Here is a 15306-nt window from a genome sequence, read left to right as displayed (position 1 = left end):
TGATACTTGAGCAGACATGCCAGTTTTCTACCAGTGAAGACTGGTAATTTCTTATTCTAAGTCACATTTCTAAATTGGTGAACCAGCAAAGCTTCTCTTATAGGAAGAGTAACCATTTTGCTACATCATAATAAAAGAGTGAGAAAAAACGCAGAAAATAAATTGTGTATTATCTGTCACAGATTTCACTGAGAAGCTACGAACCAAGCCACTGGGAACCAAATCTGTTAGCTATCTACTGCCTTAGATATAAAAGATTAAAGTCTTTAAGCAATAAGAACAGTTTTCTATATCCTAAATGAATTGAATGAGGTGTAGAATGAGTTCTGTGTTCCTAGGCACTGAAAACAATCAGCAGTAAATCTAAATAGATGCAACAAAGCAGCGTTTTAAGTGTAGCCCACGACTCCCCTTGCCCCGCTTCCAACTTTTACAGTAGCTTGTGATACTTTATTATTTTTTAAAAACTGCACTGAAACTACTTTTTGCCCTCTAACTTACAGCTAACAAACTTGTCTCAAGTTCTTTAAGTATTCATAAAGTTTACAAGGAGTATTGCTTTCTGTACATCTACAACTAATAGTCTCTACAGAGCAACTTGTAATGACATCATTGACATGTCAAAACAAAACTGAACTAATGAGCTACTGAAACAAGTTATGATTTCAAACCATGAGCACAGCTGAAATTGAAGCTAAAAAATGAAGTTGTTCCCTGACTGGCAACTAATGAAGATTGGTTTCCTGTAGACTTGTGTCCTTTCTGCTGCAGCCCAGCTTCTTTCTCTCCCTTTTGACATCATTATCAGCCAGGAGACAGAAATGCTGCGGTTAGTTTGGGGCTATGTACTTAACAATTGACCAGCCTGCTGCTGTGAAATGAAATAAACTGCGTGTTGTGCTAGCCTTTTCCCTCAGTAAGGACACTAATTTGGGTCTTTTTCACCAATAATAGCGTATCAGCTTTCACAGAGCCTGTAACAGCCAAATGGGAACTACTTTCAAATCTGATTAATATTGGTCAACAGATCAAATAAAGGGAGGACTGCCCAAGTCAGCCCAATGATCTCTAAGGAAATAAGTTTAATTTCCTTAGGATGCCAGGTAAAAAGCCCAATTGGTGCTTTCACTGAAAACGTAAATGCAGAAGCAAAGATGACAAATGTCTGATTTTCACTCTAGTCATGTAATTCAGTATATATTTAGAAGATGTTTCAAAAGATCTCTACACCCATATTCTGAACTTGCTATAAGACAAATCTACTCAGTCTAAAACACAGAAAAGTATTCTGCACATCAGAAAGTTTTATCAACCACTTTGAGAGAAGTCACACATTTTAACCTTCCTAGTCAAAAATAAAAATACAGACACATTCCTTTAATCTTTCATTTTTTCATCTCAAGTATTACAAGGCAGCAGCAAACACGCATGTTTATATTGTTTTGCGATTACAACATGCTGACACTTACCTTCCTAAAACAGGAGTGGTAGCAAAATAGGGGATGAGTAACATCAAATTCTCATACCTGCTTGCTAGGCAATGCACTTGAAAGCCTTAAAAACACTGCTGAAAATCTTAAATTCTACCTTTAGCAAGTTAAGTTAAATTCCTTTTTTCCCCCAATGCTTAAGAAACTTTAGGAGTAGCAGGAAAAAAGTCTATTTTTGTTGTAGATACTAAAACAGAACACTTTTACAGAATTTACAATACGCAAATTGATTAGCTACATGGAACACCTTCGGAAAAAAGGAAAAGAATATGTCTATTGTGGCAGAGAGAAAGAAAGGTCACTATTATTCCCATCTCCAGTGTGTCCAGTTTCCCTTTTATAGCTGTTTGGCAAATGCACAAAGCAAGTGTGATTAAGCAGTAGAACAGACATACTGTAAACTAAGAGCATCAGACACAAGCCACTTGCCTCAAAAAAAGTAATCTACTGAAGACCACATTGACTTTCTTGTGCGACCAACTCTGGTATATTTACACTGTAATTCAAGAAGTGCAGATAACTGACAAATTCACACAAATTCGGACCAATAGAAAATAAAAGAATTTGGTAGGAAGATATCCTACTAATTATTTTTGACAGTTGAAGAACATGACTAAACAAAAAATTATCCTATAAAAAGAAAGTGAGAGCGTGTAAAAAGCTACATTCTCTAAGAAAAAGCACACACTGAAGCGATTGGGTGGATGGCTCACGGAGCTGAAGGGCACAGAGGGGGATCGCAAAGGCTAAGTTTAGCCTGGTAAGGCTAATCACCCCAGGTATCCTCTGCAGTCAACAGAGGGGCAGGGACACCAGACGGTGACTGAGAACAAGAGCCCTGCATAGCTGCTCTGACTCAAAAATCTGCACAAGCTACGGCAGGCTACCACAACTCTGAATAAGCTTCCTCTTGCTCTTTATTATACTCACAATACATTTAAAATATTAATCTATTACAGCGCTCTGATTAACTGTTATGACTGATTTTAGTTTAATTGCCAGTAGTTGCATAAAATTTGTACCTTAAGTGAAGCTAGTGGATGTTCTGGACCAAGTAAACTCCAATGAAAAGAAGCCAAATCTTCATCAGGTAGAATATGATTACCTAGAATAAAGGCAGAACTTTATTTAAGATGTAGACATTAAAAACATTACACGCTGATTCCACATGCAGCAAAACAAGTATGTAGTCCTCAATTCCCAATAAAGAGTTACCAAAGACAGATTGAACTTGCAGGTATCCTTTTTGTCACTCCAGAAAATCCTAATCAAAATACTGTCCTTACAGCAAAACACACTTCCCTCTGCTCACAGAGCACTGTTCCAGGAAACCCAGTTCACTTAGAGAAGCAACAGACCCAGTCACAACACACGGTGTCTACCTCACACACGTCTTATGAGGGGATCCTCAACAGGCTTTAGTAGTTGAGGTGCGACAGCGCATGAACAGGCTCCGCTGCTCCCCGAGAAGCTGGAAAGCCCATCCTGCACGCCAGCACGTGCTGTTACCGATGCACACCAGAGCTGCCGCTGGAATCCGCACCCTGCTCCGCTACACAGCGTGGGTCGAGCAGTAAGCCAGCAGGCAGGTTTATCTAACCCTCAGGAATGCTAGAAGCTCTGGTGATACTTAGCAGGTCCCCAGTTCCTCAATTTTTTCTTCCTGGCCTACCAGGTTAGGAAAGAGCCTGGGTTGGCAGCATCAAAGTAATCAGGAACTTAGTTGCTCCAATGAACAAAGATGATAGCTATATTTACCAAGCTGTTCATACCAAATGTAAAATCACTGAAAAGGTTGTTTTGTTTTGTTTTTCAAAGCACATTATGTTCAGGGAAAAAAAATCTTAGTAGAAAACATTTTGAACATTTTAATTCACTGAATACTAATTAATCATCCACTGACAGAGTTCAGAGTTTGTGAATACAAACTTTATAAAGAGCAAGACAATGTATTACTACACTTTTGGTAGGAAACTTGAGGGTATTTTCAAAATTTGTTTTTTTACCAAGTAGCAGATTAGCAGTAAATGCATGGTTCTCATTCATATCAGTATGCTTACAGGTCGGATAGTTTTTTTTTGCATTTCACAATTTGGACAATATCTTGAGCTCCCGCCTAAGTCATAAAGAATATGACAGTGCTAAATCAATCACAACAGTTGTTTAGTTTCTTAATATTTTGCCCATAAAATATTTGGCTTTGCTCTTAATGCTGTGCAACATGTGAAAATGAAGAAAGCTGTTCATTGCCTGGCGACTAGTGAATGTCTTCCAGAGAGGGAACTCTTATCCAATCAATATTTCACCTCCAGCTGAAATCTCCAACAGGGAGACATAATCTTTATTCATTAGGAGCTACACCTAAACTTCACATTAGAAAGATTCAACAGGTTTGTATATAACAGCCACATTCTTACTAATCTAATCAAGGTAGGATTAGACAGTCTTTATAATGCAGGTCTGAAAAGAATCATCTACAGCCAGGCCACTATAAGGTTTTGTGATAACTCATGGTAACTCCTGCAGATTATCCTAAAATAGTCAGAGCTTCTCTTCCCCCTACCAAAACTTCAATCTTGTTTGGTCTCCATCTGTCATGTCAGTTAACTCCATCCTCTTGAACACACATACATGGCGGTCTGACCATTTGATCAATTCTCACTGCACAGCAAGTTTTGGAATTCAGTATGTTGAAGTGCAGCAGTGTCTTCTATAGTCAGATAATAGGTGATGCCTGTACTTACCTTAAGTGGTTCTAAAATTTTACTGAGAAACAGAGTAAGACTACATAACTAGACACATTACAAAGTACTGCCACAGTGGGAAAGAGGTCAACGTTACATAAGCAGCCTCTATTTCTTGACCTGGCTGAACAACCTCAACATATATTGATTTTTCCCATTTTAATGGCTTATTATAGCATATGCCTTAGGTTTTTTTAAAGCAATTAGATACTAATTGAAGCCAGTGCCCTTTCTAAACAGTTCACTGAATTATAGTCCTATACCTCACACTGTGTTTGTTTTTCTACTGCTGAAGCTTTATTTTATTTTATTTTTATAGATCATTCTTAAGTGTTTGAATCAAAATTTACCAAGGAACCTAATCAGCTCCCAGTTTACATCAGCAGCAATTAGGACACAACTTTAAGAGCACACTCTCGGAGGGCACAGTATCTTGGCCGCATTTTGACTACCTATGACAAAGATGCTCATTACATTATAAAGCTAGGACTATAAAATCATTCTGTAGGGAAACTTGTAAGAAGGAAAAAAAGAAAAACTATAGTATATACATAACCATCTCAGAAAGTAATCTTTAAAAATTTGCCTAGTTGGTACAGTCAGAAAAATATTTTGCTGGATACTTAACAACAGAGTTTGTATACCAGAATAAAACTCAATCCCAAAGAATGTGCCATCGAGAACGTTTTATTAACTGACCACTTAGGTGTCTTTTCACAAGCCCCTCCTCATTTATTCCAAAACAAGGTACTAGCACGGGGAGTTATACTGCTGCACCCAGAACCGAAGAGCAATGCAACAGATTCATATACTTTCTACGTAATCAAGCACTCAGTTATCCTTTCCCATTGTCATTTTCTTCATTCTACTTAGGAAGTTCAAAAGACCCCCGAAAAGGCCACAGGAACAAAGGCATAATAAACAGTGAAGTCATTCAAGCCCTCATGTATAAAATAAATAAATATAGTAGATCTGAATAGGCTACCCTGCTTTAAACATACTGCACACTACACAGTATTATGTGCCTATATGCATTTAACGTTTTATGAAAACACTAAGTACTTAGTCCTTAGGATGTCAAAGTTGAAAACTGTTGCCAGTAAACCAAACAGTCTCTGTTTGTTGTGGGCTTATATAATCATTGCTTATATCACCAAATACCTAGATTTCATACTATTCACTAATAAAAAAAAATATACTCATCACAGTAAAAACTCTAAAGTATCTTTGTTCTAGCTTTGTCTTTCATAAACATTTCTCCATTCTGCTTACTCATACTGAATGCACACATAAAAGAAATACAAAAGAATACACAAAGTTAAACATGTAGCTGAACTGTCTTTTTCAACCTCTGTACCAATTTGGAAAAAAAGCTACACATCTCTAAGTAATTATTTGAAATTACCTCAGTTTCCTTTCAAATTTTCAAAACCTTCAAAAGCTTTACTAGCATATTTTTCATACCCCGTTTCATATAACCCAGCAATGGCTCAACTGGCCATGTAGCTCTACAGCTCTTACAAGTTAAAATAACATCATTAACATGTACTTCACATAAACCCTGTAACGCATATCTGCAACTGTGAAACCGCTTTTCAAACAGTAATTCTTACTCATTGAACTGGCATTCAACGACTTATTTATAGAATCCAAAACAAAGCCTAGCAATAGTAGTCTGCCGTGCAATTTACGCAGAGTTTTTGTTTTAAATTGCAGCTTAGCCAATCATCTGCCATTCTTCCGTACAGCCAGGAAAGCAGGTAACCACTCTTGATATGAAAAATCACACAGTAACAGAAAAACAACTTCAGCTAGTCAAACACTTGTGGCTTTCTATTGTAAGACCCATTGGTTCTTTCCGTAATGTGGAAGCTATCTGCCTGGATTAGAAACAATTTTAATATTAAGACTATTAAAATATCAGTATGCTAAAGCAGCATAACATATCCTCTCTCATTCAGAGCTTTCAAAGAATCGTGCACCCACACTAAAATACAAAGTCAGTGTGAAAATGAAAAGAAAATCCAGTTTTCTTAATTTTTTGTTCAGTAAGACATGATCAAGAATATGGCTTCTCTGTGCTTATTTACTGAAATCTAAGTTAGAAGACTCCAATAAGTAAGATTTATTTAAAAGAGTAAAGTCTATTAGTCATTAATTCCCTCTTCCATCTTAGACCTTAGACAGCTGTGCTAATACAGTGTGTTGAAATTGCCCCATTTCAGTAGGGATGTGGAGCTGATGTTGTTCCAATCTATGCTCCTTAAAGATACAACACCATTTACCATTAGAAGCAGGAGGGCTAAAGAACTATCCAAACGAAGCTAGTGTTAAGGTGCTGATCATCCACACTTTCTGTGGAGTTTTACTCGACTATACTACATTTCTGGTGCAGCTGTTATGCTGTCATATTTGTCCAATATTTATCTGAGGGGAAAAATACCCCTGCAATCCAAAGTCTGCTCCAGAAATACTCTTCCCCAGTCTGAAAAGTGTATTACTAAGATCAGATCTCACATGCCATGTAAGACCAGAACTAGCAGAACCACAACTGTCCTGAATCCCTACCCCCACCACTGAGAACACTTTGGCAAGGCAGAGCTTTGCAGAATTCTTACTTCCTGTTCTTGTTTCTAGACAGCCACAGTCTGCATCACTCACAGGTCTCTACAAATCTGGCATGCCTGACCTCATTAAAAAAAAAAAAAAGCATCCAGGCAACCTCAAGACCAGCAGGATTGACTAAAACAAATGGAGAGCTTTGCCTAGATGCTTCATCAAATGTTTTAACATATGCGTGTATAATTTAACAGAAACTAACATTACAAGCCTAACTATTAGCATCAAGTTCTTTTATTACTTCACTTACCTAAAAGAGCAGCAAAAATAGGAAAGCGATTTGGATTCAGGTCCAGTTGCTTGGCAACTTCATGCATTAGGTATTGGCTTGTTGTGAGACTTTTCCCATTACGGCTCAGTTTTAGGGCATGGGCACTGAAATAGTAAGGGATGTTGCACAATGCATAATCGGAGTCATATGCAACCAAACCATGGAAACCTTTTTCTCTGCAGAAAGCAATTACTTCTTGATGATGATCCTCAATGCTCTGTGCAACCTATAGTGGAAGACAGAATAATTAGCTACAGTGTTAAATTGCAGCACTGATTTATCACACGTATTATGATATATTAGGTCTTTCCGAAACTATAAATGTGTATTTGAAACACCTGCAGAATATTTATAGCGATTAAAGAACTCAATGACATCGCATGTTCAGACAGGATGCAAGGACTGCTCAGCAGCACAATGCAAAATTCTGGAAGCCTACTCACTGAAGTGGCATTACGTAGCACTAAACTCATCTGAAGTAACTGTTTATTAACAGAAACACTCAAGCTCCAAACATATTACTGCACCAATGTCTGCATTAACTCATGGGAAACAGCCCTAAGGCTGGGGATACTCGAGCAGGTCCGCAAGCCAAGGTGCCCCCTTGAAAAGCACCCCCACCACACGATCACTTTTAAAGTTTCACAACCCTGTTCCAGCAGCAACAAACTAACACCAGACAAACACGGGTAACTTTCTTAACCTTTCCAATGTCCACCCCGCCCTCTGAAGCCTAATTGCCTCCTCTTCCCACCTTCAGACCCCCTACAGCCCCTTCATTTCTGCACAGCTGCCTCTGATGGTGCAAACTGCCTCAGGTTTACAGCCCGAATTGCACCTCTCCGCTCACGTTGCCTAGCAGAGCACATATTTTAGGCTATGGCTGTTGGATGACTAGAACAGACATGTTCTGCTGGGGGGACACGGGCCAAGCCCTACCGTCGGAGATATAAAAGCAAGCCTTTCTTCTCGACAAGATCAAAACAAAATGGAAAATCCACCGGGCGAACCCAAGGCACCGGGTTAGTGCTTCAGCCCCGTGCCCCGACGTGCCGCAGGGACCGCTGCGACGACTCCTTGCCTGCAAGCCCGACACGAGCAGCGCCAGCTGAGTGCTCCTAATGCCTGGCGCTTTTCCCATCGACCCGTTTAGCGAACATTCGGAAATCCCCGCGTGAGTTTTGCCTCGGTATAACCCAGCTAGGTACTCCATTTTAACAACATACATAGCAAGCGATCCCAAAATAGCCGCGCACAAAACCATTAGCTTCAGACGCCACGGTATGTATGAATAACGACAGCGTGAGCGCCAGAGCAGCTCTGTGCTTCCTCCACAGCCAAGTCCTACTGAGCACACAGCCCTGCACCTCCACGGCCCCACAAAATGCTCCAGCACCCACCTCCCTCTCAGCAACAGGCTCCCTTCGCCCAACAGCAAGTTTAAAGTGATCCTTCCTCTTCCACCCATGCCTCGCAGGCACCTTCTGGACCTGACGCTGAATTAGGCATCCACTGAGGCTTGGCAAATCCTGCTTCTCCCACGTAGCTTCACAAGATGCCCCCTTTTTGGGTGCCCTGAGCACCCACCAGCCCGCACCTCGCTCAGAGCCATGCTGCCGCCAGGGGAAAGCACCCAAACCTCTCCCTGCTCCCCGTGCTACAGCCCCACAGTTCTGAGAAAATGTTACTTCTTTTGAGACATGCTTGATGGACTGTACCACGGCGCTTTCCAAACTTAATTTTTTCTGTGAGAAACACAAGAGCTATTCATTTTTCTAATGAATTGTACTGTCACCTAGCAAAATGTGCGCGCCTGCTGCACGCAGAATAGGAACAGACTGTAAATACCACAGGAACAATTACAGACGTCAGATTTATACAGTGACTAACCCAGGGAGGGCAACGCAGCCCTCTCCCCACCTCCAAGTCCTTGTATGTTTTAAATTAGGATATTCCCCATAGCTTTTTTTTTTTAAAAAGGGTACATAAATTTAAATTACGTACATATATTTAAAACAAACATATTTGCATGCACGACAGACACCTACAGAGTACAAACTCTTTTACAGCTCTGTGTGACATGGATGTGCAGGCAACACGAGAGGAAACTCAGCTCCTGGCCAGCTCTGCTCTCCTACAAACTGCTTCCTCCCCCTCCACAGCACCAGTCCCCTCCCTCCTTCCCTCCCCATTTTACAGAGCTATCTGACACAGCGTGCTCCGAGCGTGAAACTGCAGTGTTTATGTAATGCTGGAATCCCTATTCAAATAATTGAGCTGCCACACGGAAGAGAGCTATATTTACCGAGGTACAGCTAACCTGCAATGTAAAACTCAAACCCGGTGAGAGTCGGGATAGATAGCTTACAGGTCGTACCAGAGGGGAGCCCAAAGATGCAACTGCACCCACACAGCGTGCACAAGTCAAAATCAATTCGGGGCAGGGAGGAGGGAATCACAGCCCGCAGTTTGGAACAGTTTTCGAGACTAAATCTTGTGTAAGCAGTAGCGATGCTGGACCAGAAAGAGAAAATTCTGCATGAGTAAACAGGCACATGCACGTTCATATGCTGAGAACAAAACAAAGTCTCACCAAAGTGTGAAAGATGTTAAGATCTGCTCTGCTGAAGTGTTTAAATTTCAGCAAGCGTGCTTCGCATTAAAAGGGTTCTTTTATGAACTATTCCCCCTCCCCCAAACAGAAAACTATCAGGTCACAATTAAGCTAAGAACCCATAGGATATTTATTATAACTAGGAGGAACCTGTTATTTTTACATCCTGCTGAAACCATCTGTGAGTGATTTATAATTGTTCTAGATGAAATACGTTCCTTTTTTCCTCCCCCCTAATTACCAAAATAGATTAAATTTATAGCCAGTTCATAGGTCTGCAAAGAAGCCTTCTACTCAAGACTCTAATGTTTCCTCAAAATATGAAAATCAGTTTCATATTTCAAGTTAATCACTATTCTCAAACCCAACTTTTCAAAACAAATAGAGAGAAAATACTAGAATTTGGTAACTGTCTCATGCATACGTAAATACAAAGTCACCCATACATGCAAATAAAAATCACACATTCAAACCGCATTTGCTGTCTGCCCACCAGGAGGGTTGCTAGAAAGTGAGCATGAGGGAGAACATGAATAAAACTGGAGTAAGGTTTACAGACAGAAAGATAAATGCAGTAAAGCTGATTTATAAAGAGAATAAATTGTATAAGAAAAACAGGAAAAAGAATATGATAAAAGTTCAATAGTACCTTTAAAGTACATCCTGTACTATAACCACGAAATATACTACCTAACCCTAAAATGAATCAATTCAATCAGCATCCAGTATCTCAAGAGCTGTAGGGGTAAAGCATGGAATGGGAACGTACAACATCCTTCCCATTTCCAAGACAGCTGGCCAGCTAGGAGAACCAGTGCAATGCAGACCTTCCCAGAGCTGGTTCAATGGCACGAATGCTCCTAACAACAACAAACTCCCCCAGCGCTACTATTTGGTAACTTGCACTTGTCAGCTCCACAAGCTAACCTAAAACAAATGTCCGCTCCTGAATCTCCCCCAGCAAAATTGACCTCCCCCTCCCCCCTTTTTTATATTAGAGTTATACAAGGGACCCAGCATGACATGCCCTCTCGTTCCTAAAACTGTTCCTAGAGATTAAGAATAAGGCCTATTACCAAGAAATCGTCAAGTAGCTAATGCTGCCACTAAGCCTGAAAGCAAACAAAGTGCTACAGGTGACACAGTTGTCAAACGAGGCGACATTATTAGGATGTAAGGTACTTCCACAGAAACTAACGTGGTCTGAAACATATTTAAACGACTAACTAGTTCAACGTACTTTGGGACCATTACAAATACTCAATTCCTATCAAAATCAAAACAGCCAGCTTTGAATCACGTACTATGTATTTTAACACTGCATTACACACAGAATCCACATTAAAAGAAAAAAAGTTACACTAGCCCATGTATTCCTTTACTAAGCAGCTCTACGTCTCAGTAACAAACCGAGATTTATCGTGCATCCACAAGAGCAAGGTTAATGCCTTCCCTGCACGCTCCCTACAACTTTGTGCTCGAAGAACACAAGTATTTCCCAGCTACCAGAAAACCCCTGGATGCGAGGCCGTCCTCGCTACCACCCCATCTCCCCAGCAGCACTCCCATCCCCTGAATGCTCGGAGCTGTGCTGGTGGCCTGACCAGAACCACGAACCGCTACGGCGGGCACGGCCATGGCTCCCAGTCCCACACCAGCAGTGGGTGTTGTGGCCCAGCACCAGTCCTGCTTCGCCACGGCTTGGGGACACCCAGCGGGCAGGGGGACGCAGGGCTCCGGGCACCCGTGCCTGGCCCCCCAGGGGTCCCAAGGGGCTGCCCAGGATAGCGGTGGCTGTCCCCACACAGCCCGCGGAACTGTCGGAGCCACCTGGCTCAGGGACGAAGCCTTGGGCACGCTGGAGTGTAGGACTTGTTGCGGGCCTGGCGGTAACTCATCCACCCCGTTTCTTTTTTCTTTTTTTTTCTCCTCATACTTTTTTTTTTTTAATCCTCCTCCTCTTCGCCATCCATCAACCGGCGGTGCTCACTGGGAAGCGCCTCTCACCTGCGGGGCGCCCGCGGGGCCGAGGAGGGACATTTTGAGGCCGAGGAGCGGGCGGAGGCCGGCCCCGAAAGAACATGGAGGCGCGGGGCCTCGCCGCGGCCGCCCGCTCAACTTGGGCGCTCGGCGGCCGCCCACCGGAGGCCTCCGAGGCCCAGGCCGGGAGGGTGGGGGGGGGAGCCCGGCCCCGCCCGGGGAAGGCCCCGAACTTCCCCGGGAGGGGGGCGAGGAGCGGGGCTTCCACCGCCTGCCCCCCATACGGCAGCGATGTCTTAAACAGCAGATCCCCCGGGAGCGAGGCCGCGGCGCCGCTCGCCCCGCCGAAACTCGGGCCGCCCCCCCGGGCCCGGCGACATTTTGCGGCGCTGGGGGAGCGCCGTGCCCCGGGCGGCCCCGCTGCCATCTTAGCGCGGCGCCCCCACCCCGCCCGGGCCGGGCCGGGCCCCGTTAGCTGCGGGGCAGGCACCGAGCGGGGCCCGGCCGCTCACCTTGATGTGGAAGCGGATGAGGGCCAGGCGGATGCAGTGCGCCATGCAGACGGGCGGCAGGAACCAGACCTTGGGCGGCGGGGTGCCCTTGTTCTGGACGTGGCTGACGATCTGCTGCGCCGTCTGGCGCTCGTTGCCCTGGCGCTTCACCCACTCGTGCAGCCGGGCCTTCTCCAGGGCGCCGTTGAAGAAGACGAAGAGCTCGATGTTCCCGTTGAAGCAGGCCTTGGCCAGGGCCGCCAGGTAGCCCAGCATGTGGTTCCACTGCCCGCCGCTCACCCAGTCCGTGTAGAAGCCGCCGTAGAGCCGGTGCAGGCAGTTGTCGGCGTCGATGAGGAGGCGCAGCGGGGTCTGCGGGGGCCGCTGGCGGCCCCCACCCACGAGGCTGCCCCGCGCCAGCTTCTGCAGCTCGACGGGCACCACGGCGCTGGGGCAGTGCTTCTCGATGTAGTCCTGGAAACCCTGCACTCCCATGGCGAGGACCGGGCGGCGGCGGCGGCGGCAGCGGGCGGGCGGGCGAGCGGAGGCCCGGCGGCGGCGGCGGCGGGGTCTGTGCTCGGGCCGGGCGGCGCGGCGGTGGTTGCGGGCGGGCGGTGGGAGCGGTGGTTGCGGGCGGGAGCGCTGGCTGCTGGAGGCGGCCGTTCAGCGGGGAGTTGTATGGATTAGTGGGGGGCTCATGGCTGCTGCGGCCGCCATGTGCTGCTCTCACAGAGCCATGGCTCGGGGGATCCGGGCTGCTGCCGCTGCGGCTCCGACTGCCGGCGGGCGGGGGAGCGGCACAGCGCGCAGGAAGCCAACCCGCCGCCGCCGCCGCCTGCAGCAGGGAGAGCGGAACGGGCGGGACTTGGCGGCGGGCAGCGCTGCCACTCACGGCAAGGGGCGCGCACCCGGCCGCCGCCGCCGCCGCCGGGAGGGAGAGGCCGGCCCCCAGCACCCCGCTGCTGCCGCCGCCCGGTGCCCGCCGCCCTCACGGCTCCCGGCGCTGCCCTGCCCCGTCCTGCGGCTGTGGGGCGGCGCGGCCCCGCAGGCAGCCCGCCCGCCGCCGCCGTTGCATAACCCAAGCATGCGCGGGGCCGCGGGCGGATGCGGCTGGCGGGGAAGGGGAGGGGGCTGCGGCGGGGGCGGGCGGCGGGAGCCCGACGGGGCCGCGGCGGGGCCCGTTCCCCTTCCCCTCCCCCTCCCCCTCCTTCTCCTTCCCTTACCCCTGCCCCTCCGAGCGGGGAGAAGCCCCCGGGGCGCAGCGCTCCCCGCACGCCGCCATTTCGTGCCCGAGCCGGGCCCCGCACCTGTTGCCCGCGGCTCCGGCCCCGTCGCCTCTCCCCTCGGTGCCGGGGAGGCTCGCGGCCGGCCTCTGCCCGGAAAGTGTCCGAAAAGCGCTTTAAATCCAGGCCTGTCGCCCGCGGGCCGGCCGAGTGCCTACTGCCGCCGGCAAAGAGGTGTAAACACAAACCTCGGGGACAAAACCTGCTCTGCTGCCCGGGGCAGGCCGCAGTTAGCTTTCTTCAGGCCGAGCTGGGGAAATGTTGTTAAAAAGTCCCAAATCGGGGCTGTCCCACGCCACAGAAATCGCGTTTGCTTTTGAAGTAATTAACTTAGTGTCGGAGCCCTCTCTGCTGTGTAAGAAAATGTCAAGCTGCGCATGCTGTATATTCACGTTAATATTTTATCAATCAGGAGATAAATGTATCCTTAATGAGATTTCAGTCAGGCTGCATGGGCACCTGAAGTAAATATTCACGCTTGAGAATAGCAGCGCCTTAGGGAGGGGGCTGGTTCGCTCCCAGGCTGCACAGCGGTAGCGTGAGGCTGCTCGGTGGGTATTTGTAGCCGAGGCCGTCTGGTACGGCGTAAGGGTGTTGAAATAAAGAATACTGAAAAAGCTCTGGAAGTAGTCAATGAGAAACACATGCTTCTTCCTAGAACTCTGTTTTTGGACTAATCCAGGTGTGGTTTCCTAAGTAAATAATATATTTTTTCAGACTACTTTTCCCTTAGACTTCTTAAATTTTCTTTTAGTAGTCGTCACATGTTATGATAACATCTAAATAAAAAGCCTTAATAAGAACGCTTTAAAAGGCATGCAAAGTATGGTAGTAGACCAGCACTGCTAATACAAGGAAAGAGGAACAAGGAGAAAGGGCTTTAGAAATACAAAGATCCCCAAATGCTCAAAACTTGATCAAAACAGCAAGTACCACCATACACGTGCAAAAAAGCAGCTGATGGGACATGCCTGCATATAACCAACATGCCAACCAAACGGAGTACAAAATTTGATCAAAAACAGCTAAAGGATGTACTCTTTTGATGTGCTATTCAGAACCAAGTCTTTGTAAAACAATAGTATGCCACCTCTTCAAAACACACATTTAAGAGATGCTTTTTTTTTCATCTCATTTTCTCAGTCACGCACCTGTTTGGGACAGGCCATTAAATTATTTTTAAGAAAAGAGCAATCACTGTTGAAGAAGAAATCAATACTTGAGTAATTATTTCACAGGATATTTAAGTCCGGTATTCTTAGGAATGACAAATCACATATTTCCTGTTTACTTTGGTTTTACTTCTTTTGTTTTGTTGCTCTTTTTTTTTTAAAAAAAAAAAAAAAAGGAAAATTGGTTCAAAGCATCTGAAACTGGAAAAGCAGCTGTTACCTTTATGACACTTCCCATGAGTTAGGTGGACTCAGCGTTACTGAGTGCTACCAAGCTCACAAGCAGCCACGACCCTCCCTCCACAATAGAAAAGAGAAAAGGGAGGTAAAATGGAAGGGGAAAGTGCTTGAAAAAGTTATTTGACACACAACTGGTTTTTGGTAAAATAAAAATTGGCCAGACAAGAAGGCAAAGGAAAAGAAGTGTAAGTTATGGAAAACAAAATTACATTGGAATACAGGTAGACTAAGATCTAAAAAGCAATTAAGCGAAGGCGTGAAGACAAACAAGGTGTTTTTTCAACAACCAGCAGCAGAAAGCCTGCAGGAGTCAGTGGGTTCTCTGCACGTTAAGAAAATGGCACAATAGAGGAAAAGGCATTGAGGAGCTTTCTTTCTCAGCCCTGAGACACAATACATTGC

At 45.5% G+C, this 15306-nt stretch overlaps 1 protein-coding gene across 4 annotated transcripts in view; it reads right to left on the bottom strand.

Annotated features, from left to right (window-relative positions):
• The window catches only part of FAM120A (family with sequence similarity 120A), a 53868-nt gene extending 40668 nt beyond the window's left edge, over positions 1 to 13200 (bottom strand). The window contains exons 1-3 of one of the 4 annotated variants that reach the window (XM_040568184.1): positions 12231 to 13200; positions 7104 to 7350; positions 2513 to 2595 (exon numbers count right to left, since the gene is read on the bottom strand). In XM_040568184.1, coding sequence (XP_040424118.1) covers positions 2513 to 2595; positions 7104 to 7350; positions 12231 to 12704 — 804 coding nt within the window. In that variant the 5' untranslated portion in view covers positions 12705 to 13200. The remainder of the gene's footprint in view (positions 1 to 2512; positions 2596 to 7103; positions 7351 to 12230) is intronic. The other 3 variants (XM_040568183.1, XM_040568186.1, XM_040568185.1) reach the window with 3 other exon arrangements.
• Positions 13201 to 15306: the final 2106 nt, after the last annotated feature.

The sequence above is a fragment of the Cygnus olor genome, chromosome 10, assembly GCF_009769625.2.
Source record: "Cygnus olor isolate bCygOlo1 chromosome 10, bCygOlo1.pri.v2, whole genome shotgun sequence".
Taxonomy (NCBI): Eukaryota; Metazoa; Chordata; class Aves; order Anseriformes; family Anatidae; genus Cygnus; species Cygnus olor.
The sequence above is the reverse complement of the archived record's forward strand: the minus strand, read 5'-3'. Positions and strand labels throughout refer to the sequence as shown.